The sequence below is a fragment of the Sebastes umbrosus genome, chromosome 3 (genome assembly GCF_015220745.1).
Source record: "Sebastes umbrosus isolate fSebUmb1 chromosome 3, fSebUmb1.pri, whole genome shotgun sequence".
NCBI classification, from domain to species: Eukaryota; Metazoa; Chordata; class Actinopteri; order Perciformes; family Sebastidae; genus Sebastes; species Sebastes umbrosus.
In genome coordinates this window covers 27,568,037-27,576,314 of record NC_051271.1, presented here as the reverse complement: position 1 = coordinate 27,576,314, position 8,278 = coordinate 27,568,037, and the positions used below count along the sequence as shown (strand labels likewise).

At 34.1% G+C, this 8,278-nt stretch overlaps 1 protein-coding gene across 1 annotated transcript; it reads left to right on the top strand.

The window, feature by feature from the left end:
• Positions 1-391: 391 nt before the first annotated feature.
• ndufb7 (NADH:ubiquinone oxidoreductase subunit B7) lies at positions 392-5,550 on the top strand. The gene is made up of 4 exons (XM_037765695.1): positions 392-524; positions 619-739; positions 4,793-4,961; positions 5,380-5,550. The coding sequence occupies exons 2-4, from the start codon at positions 628-630 to the stop codon at positions 5,465-5,467; spliced, it is 369 nt and encodes a 122-aa protein (XP_037621623.1). The 5' UTR covers positions 392-524; positions 619-627; the 3' UTR covers positions 5,468-5,550.
• Positions 5,551-8,278: the final 2,728 nt, after the last annotated feature.

The following is an 8,278-nucleotide window of genomic DNA, read 5'->3' as shown; positions in this document are numbered from 1 at the left end:
GTATAGCACATTTCAGCAACAGGGCAATTTAAAGTGCTTTACATAAACATTTAAGAACATTGCGACAAAGTGCAAAAGAACATTAGGACATAATTAAAACAGTTATAAAAACATAAAAACATTAAAGATTAGAATATAAAAACAAGCTAAAAATAAAAGCTAGGATAGAAGCTAAAATAGAATATCACACACGAGAGTAAAAGCTCTAGTGCAGTATATGATCATTATCTGGTTTAATAAAAGGCAGCAGCAAACAGGAAAGTGTTAAGCTTTGATTTAAAAGAACTCAGTTGGAGCTGGTCCTGCAGTTTTCTGGGAGCTTAATAAAATAATAAAATAACAATACATTTAAAACTGAACAAGTAGTTCTACCAGTATTAATTAGTAAACAACACAAGTTATTTGCCACCCAACCTGCCAGCGGAACCTTTGTTACTTGTCTAGAGGGGAGGTGTTTCTCTGCAGCACCGCTCTGCTGTTTATTTCCGGTGCGAGGCGGAAGTGGCAACAAGGGGCTTGTGGAGGTGACCGAATGGCAGACAGCTGAATCTCTTAATGAAACATTACATTAACAACGCGCCAGCAGCAGACTAAACACATATTACCTTTCTCTAACAGAGTGTGAAGATGGGAGCTCACCTGGTCAGACGGTACGTCACCGAGACGGACACCGAGCCGGACCCGAAGAGGAAGTATGAGAACGACCCTCAGCTGGGCTTCACGGAGAGGAAGGAGAGAGGTTAGTCTGCACAGAGACACTACAACTATAACAGCATCCTACAAGGTGTTCATCATCATCTGGAGGGAAACAGACCTCCTTATCAGCCATGATAGCTGTGAGCTGACATCACTGAGCTGAGCTGAGCTGGTGTTTTATAGGAGTTCAGTGTCAGGTGAGCAAACCATCAGATAATGTGTTTATACTAGACTGCAAACAGTCTTTAAAGTACAGATTTCTTTTTTTTTTATATATATATACTTTATTTTGTCTCTTTTTTCAAGGTTGTTTTCATATATGCAATCCACTGTTCCTAATTACAACAGTCTATAAACCAACTTTTAAGTAGATGAGCTTACAGACAAACCCATCAAGTACACTAGAGAAAACAATATCAACATTCAAAACAGAAACATAACCAAGAAAAGAAATAACAATAATAATAATGACAAAAAGAAAGAATAGAGTTAAAAAAACAAACAAAAAAAACACACATAACAAAATAACAAAAAAAAACAATAGTAATACAAAAATACGAGAGTAATAATAAATGAAATCAACAAATAAGTTAATAGAAAATAAAAAGGGGGGAGCGCAAATATATAGTATCATTTACATGGGCACACACATGCATCCTCCTTAATGTCAGGTCACTTCCAAGCATATGTATATGTGCATTAAAATACAGATTTCCTTTTTTTTTTATATATATACTTTATTTTGTCCCTTTTTTCAAGGCTGTTTTCATATATGCAATCCACTGTTCCTAATTACAACAGTCTATAAACCAACTTTTAAGTAGATGAGCTTACAGACAAACCCATCAAGTACACTAGAGAAAACAATATCAACGTTCAAAACAGAAACATAACCAAGAAAAGAAATAACAATAATAATAATGACAAAAAGAAAGAATAGAGTTAAAAAAACAAACAAAAAAAAACAATAGTAATACAAAAATACGAGAGTAACAATAAATGAAATCAACAAATAAGTTAATAGAAAATAAAAAGGGGGGAGCGCAAATATATAGTATCATTTACATGGGCACACACATGCATCCTCCTTAATGTCAGGTCACCTCCAAGCATATGTATATGTGCATTAAAATACAGATTTCCTTTTTTTTTAATATATATACTTTATTTTGTCCCTTTTTTCAAGGCTGTTTTCATATATGCAATCCACTGTTCCTAATTACAACAGTCTATAAACCAACTTTTAAGTAGATGAGCTTACAGACAAACCCATCAAGAACACTAGAGAAAACAATATCAACGTTCAAAACAGAAACATAACCAAGAAAAGAAATAACAATAATAATAATGACAAAAAGAAAGAATAGAGTTAAAAAAACAAACAAAAAAAACACACATAACAAAATAACAAAAAAAACAATAGTAATACAAAAATACAAGAGTAATAATAAATGAAATCAACAAATAAGTTAATAGAAAATAAAAAGGGGGGAGCGCAAATATATAGTATCATTTACATGGGCACACACATGCATCCTCCTTAACGTCAGGTCACTTCCAAGCATATGTATATGTGCATTAAAATACAGATTTCCTTTTTTTTTATATATATACTTTATTTTGTCCCTTTTTTCAAGGCTGTTTTCATATATGCAATCCACTGTTCCTAATTACAACAGTCTATAAACCAACTTTTAAGTAGATGAGCTTACAGACAAACCCATCAAGTACACTAGAGAAAACAATATCAACGTTCAAAACAGAAACATAACCAAGAAAAGAAATAACAATAATAATAATGACAAAAAGAAAGAATAGAGTTAAAAAAACAAACAAAAAAAACACACATAACAAAATAACAAAAAAAAACAATAATACAAAAATACGAGAGTAATAATAAATTAAATCAACAAATAAGTTAATAGAAAATAAAAAGGGGGGAGCGCAAATATATAGTATCATTTACATGGGCACACACATGCATCCTCCTTAACGTCAGGTCACTTCCAAGCATATGTATATGTGCATTAAAGTACAGATTTCTTAAGGCACTTTGTATGAGACACGAAGGAGGCAGAGCTCTTACACCTCATAACAACAATTATATTGTACATAAATTAAGGAAATAAAGGTAATAAACATAATACACATTATAAAACATGTACAACTAACATTCAGAAATGTGCCACAACGTTTTATGTAATTATCCATGAAAATCCAAAATATTAACAAATAAATCAAACTAAACCTGCTTTATGTTGCACAATAAAAATATAATAAATAATCTGTGCAAGGTTGAAAGGGGTCAATCTCATTTACAACACAAGTACGAGTGTTGTGTCATCTGCAAGAAGCAATAAACACTGTGTAGATGTAACGTTACTACTCAGATCTACCAAATGTGCCTGGTTGTTTCAAAAGACAGAACATCATATTGAACTGTAAGGTGTATTTCTGCACTATATTAATGCTTTATGCAGACACATTTAAAGGTGAAAGGTGAAATCTATCTTAAAACTACAATTCACATACAGTCAGGGTCTGAAAATAACTTTTTTCACTTCCTGCCACTGTGGCAGACAAGTATTGTTTTTGTCTGCCACTTAGAAATTTTATCTGCCACTTTTGAAATCTCTGTGCTAAATGAAGGAATAACATTTTAGATCTGATGTCATTCAATGTTCGATATATTTTACACAAAAAACATTATATACATGTTAAATTACAGTGTTCAAATTACACTGTGGAGGGAGGGTAGTGTACACAGTACTGTACTGTACTTTGTTATTGTCATCTATAGTGGTTATTTGCATAAAAACACAATTCAAATGATTATAATTATTTAAATATTTGCTTTGATTAAAAAAAATCTTGTAAAGTTGTTATGAAGTTAAACAGGTTATAATTCCCTCTCTAATATCTATTTTATATTGATGTGAAAATATCTCCTTCAAACAACTGGATTCATTCAAGTTTCTCTCCAAAAACTATGTTTTACGAGATTACATTTGAACACGTCATGATAACGTTGTAATTTACCTTCACCCAATAGTCCTTTTTCCTGAGCAGACTTTGAATGTCTCATAATAATATCTTAATGGCACCTCCGTTAACGTTAGTAGCTCCGTTATTTAACCAAGCAGGACTGTGCTGCCCACCGGCTGCTCACAGCTAACGTTACTAACTCTCCTCTTGCTGATTACAACACAGGTTTGTTGTTCACAGTGTGACATTATCAGGTATAGAGAGGGTGAGTCCCCTCAGGTTTAGTGGTAGTAGCGCCATGCTGTTGAGCGCTTTTTTTTTTTTTTTTAACCGAATCATGACACAGCGTGCGTATGCGTCATTGTGCAGCGTAACTGCCGGAAAGCATCAATAAGAGGAATCGATAGACACGGAGGCATGATATGCCAAGAAAGCAGACAACTACGGTTTTCTATTCCCATCACTAGAGTTTTCGCTGCCTGCCAAAGTGGCAGATGTCCTGATGATTTCACTCGTCACTACCAACAATTTACCCGCATTTGGCGGGTGGCGGGTGCTAATTTAACGCCCTGCATACAGTACATCTCTGCTGGAGAGCAAATTTTCATTTGGCAAATTTATTAAAGTTTAAAGTCTGAACAGTAAAGAGAAATCATATATAACAAATGATGTAAAAAAATCAATAGAGATACTTACAGAACCTGTGGTGATTTACATGGGATTAGCACATGTTCTGTTTCATAACTGTAAGGCCTGAAATAAAACTGATTTGGAAGTCATATTTCAAGCAAAAAAAATACCTCAGGACGTCAGTGTCAGTGTGGACCTCACTTAAAAAATGTCACATTTCCATTTTCAATCTAGCTTGAGTGGTGCATGCATGGAAAGGCTTTGACTCAGTTAGTAAAACCAATTCAAATGGGACTGTGCCATTAAAACCAGTCATTGTCTAATATGTGTATAGAATAGTATTATGATCAATATACAGAGCCTCTACCCTGGACAGTACTTGTATTTATTCACTCCTTAAGACTCCCTCAGCCAACCATATAGTTACATCAGATCCTTGTTCATTGAAAGATGACCATGAAAATTTGTGTCCGTTCGTCAGAGATGGTAGCGAGCCAGGAGCAGATGAACTTGGCCCAGCTGCCGTTGGAGCAGAGGGACTACTGTGCCCAGCACCTCCTGAAACTCATGAAGTGCAAGAGGGACAACTGGCCCAACTTTCTGGCCTGCAAGCATGAGAGACACGACTGGGACTACTGTGAACATCAGGAGTAAGTATTTACAGTAGAGTAAAAGTTAAGACATTTGAAAGGTTGGGTTAAGTCGGTCTTTTGTAGGGTGGACTCTCCTAGACCAGCTATTCTCACTGTAGCCCACTGGTGGGCCACACAGTGCCATCTAGTGGGCCGCTGAGGTATTGCCAAATGGTTAGATTAATTACATTTTTTTGTGGGGTAATTTACAAAGCTACTTTTATTTCTAAATGTGTTCAAGAATTCACGTGAATAAAAAACGTCAAATTAAAATGCATATTTAACATGACCATTTACATTTGAATATCACCACCATCATCAACTGTAAGCTTCCTACAGTCAGCAGTTGCTAATTCATGAACTTTAATCTTTAATCTTGTGATTATACACATCCACCTTGTCATTAACTATGAACCCTGTGTTGTTCTGCCTCCAGCTATGTGATGCGTATGAAGGAGTATGAGAGAGAGAGGAGGCTCCAGCTGAGGAAAAAGAGAATTGAGGCTCAGGCTGAAGCTGCATGATCAGTGCGTCCTCTGATGCTTCTTCTTCTCTGTATATATGTGCTGTTGTTAACAATAAACAATATTGTTTAAGCTCTACAAAACCCTCCGTCTTATTAATGTCAAAACATACAGTAATCCTCTAGCTGACATCACCAAAAACATTAGTGTGATCTTCATCCACCATTTGGAATGCTTGTCCGAAGATTGTTCCCTTACTCCTGCTACAAAATTTGTCAATCATTATTAATTTTAATTGGTTTCCAAATTCTTGCAGGTATGACCTTTTTGACAAACTGCCCTATATTTTGAACATGTGCAGTTGGAACCAAATGTAGGTGACACATGCAAATTTCAACCCCAATTGAAACAATGCCATTCAGTGCTTTATGAGCTCCAATGCGCATAAGTCAATTAACCAATCAGAATGGACTTGTGGGCAATAAAAAACATTTGCACTCAATATTATAGATATCGCAGACAGGAACAGAAATTAAATTTGGTTGAAGATGGGAGAAAGAGATAGGGTTAGGTTCTTTCAGTCAAGTTCCAGTGTAGATTTTGGACGGTGGAAAATGGGAGAGCTAGGGGTGGGGGTGTATTTGACTCCTACAAGCAGGCAGAGCTGAATGGGCAAGGGAGCGGTCAAGTAGTCGTCTACAGGATGAAGGGCAGGATGGGTGAGTGGAGAAGAGGGTAGTCGCGGAACTCCTTCAGGTAGCTGCGGTGCTTCCCCTTGGCCCACACAGTCATCTGGATGAAACCCACCAAGGTGAAGAAGGCCACCGGCAGGCACTGGGTCATCACTGTGAAGCCAAACCAGGAGCCCAGCTGTAAGAGGAAGAGGAGGGATTGTTACACACAGACTCATATCACAAGAGGGCAGCAGCTGCAAGTTTAACAAAACATTCTGTGTTTTTTGAGGGAGAAAAAAAAGGTACAAAAGTACAGTGATGCAATACAAAAAGCTCAACATGGGACAATGTAATCAGGAGGACTAATTTGACAAAGATAAAAAACATCCAGCTGTGCAATAAATGTTATGTTCATGCACAGAAAACTCTTATCAGCTGTCACTTGATGAACTAGATTTACCGCCTTGCGGTTGTATGCCATCTGCCGACCAGTCAAGTTGCAGTTTACATCCATGTCTGTCCAAAATCTTATGACTTCATCATTTTATCCTGTTAGACATTTTTATGAAATTGTCATAATTAGCATATGAATTCTTTTATGGCCAAAAACATTTTTTGTGAGGTCATAGTAACCTTGACCTTTTAAAACCAAAATCGAATCCGTTCATCCTTGAAACCAAGTGGACGTTTGTGCCAAATTTGAAGAAATTCCCTCAAGGCAATTCTGAAAAAAGTCATAGTTTTGCATGTAAAAAAAAATCATATTATAGTATGTCGAAAAAAGTAATTAAAAAGTCATATAGTATGTAGATTAAAGCCATAAAAATACATAGTATAGTATGTAAAAAAAAAACTCTATAGTATGTAGAAAAAAATCATGAAAAAGTCATAATTTAGGATGTCGAAAAAAGTAATAAAAAAGTCATAGTATAGTGTGTCGAAAAAAGGCAAAGTATAGAATGTCAAAAAAAATTATAGAAAAGTCATATTATAGTATGTCGAAAAAAGTAATAAAGTCATGTCGAAAAAAGTCATAAAAAAGTCTTAATATAGTATGTCAAAAGAAAGTCATAAAAAAAGTCATAGCATAGAATATCGGAAAAAAAGTCATGAAATACTCATAATATAGTATTTTAAAAAAATTCATGAATAAGTCATAGTATAGTATGTTGAAAAAAGTCATAGTTTTGCATGTAAAAAAAAAGTCATATTATAGTATGTTGAAAAAAGTAATTAAAAAGTAATAGTATGTAGATAAGTCATACAAAGACAGTATAGTATGTAAAAAAAAAACTATAGTATGGCGAAAAAAGTCATAAAAAAGTCATATAGTATGCACATAAAGGTCCTAAAAAAGACAGTATAGCATGTAAAAAAAAACTCATAGTATAGCATATCAAAGAAAGTCATAAAAAAGTCATAGTATAGTTTGTCAAAAAAAGTCTTACTATAGTATGTCGAAAAAAGTAATTAAAAAGTCATTTTATAGTATGTTGAAAAAAGGTCATAGTATAGTGTTTCAAAAAAATGAAAAAGTGAAAATCACAAAATGAAAAATAAAATGAAAGACATAATGCAGTATGTAAAAATAAATCATAAAAAAATCATAGTATAGTCATTTGAAAAAAGTCATGAAAAAGTCATAGTAAAGCACGTCAAAAAAACTCATAGTATAGCATGTTATAATACTAAAGTAATACTATAGTACGTCGATAAAGTAATAGAAAAGTAATACTATAGTGTGTCGATAAGTCATAGTATAGTATGTCAAAAAAAGTTTAAAAAAAAGTCATAGTATGTCAAAAAAAGTCGTAGTATAGTATGTCGAAAAGGGTCAAAGTATCGTTTTTCGAAAAAAAAAATATATATAGTTTATATGTTAAAAAAGTAATCTATAGTATGTCGAAAAAGGTCATAAAATGTCATAGTATATGTCAAAGAAATCATTGTATAGTATGTTGACATAAGTCATAAAAAAATCATAGTATAGTCTGTCAAAAAAAGTCAGTATTATTTCTTAAAAAAGTCATACTAAAAAGTTGTACAACAGTACATGCACACAGAGACTTACAGAACCTATGGTGATTTAGATGGGATTTGCACGTTCTGATTCATAACTGTAAGGCCTGAAATAAAACTGTTTTGGATGTCATATCTTAAGCAAAAATACCCGTGAAAGTCGGAGTCAGTGGACCCC

Bases quoted from the DNA above. Each gene is read 5' to 3' on its own strand.
- ndufb7 (XM_037765695.1), top strand. From the start codon at position 628: ATGGGAGCTCACCTGGTCAGACGGTACGTCACCGAGACGGACACCGAG. The intron at 740-4,792 runs GTTAGTCTGCAC...TCCGTTCGTCAG, and splicing joins CACGGAGAGGAAGGAGAGAG to AGATGGTAGCGAGCCAGGAG. The intron at 4,962-5,379 runs GTAAGTATTTAC...TTCTGCCTCCAG, and splicing joins GACTACTGTGAACATCAGGA to CTATGTGATGCGTATGAAGG.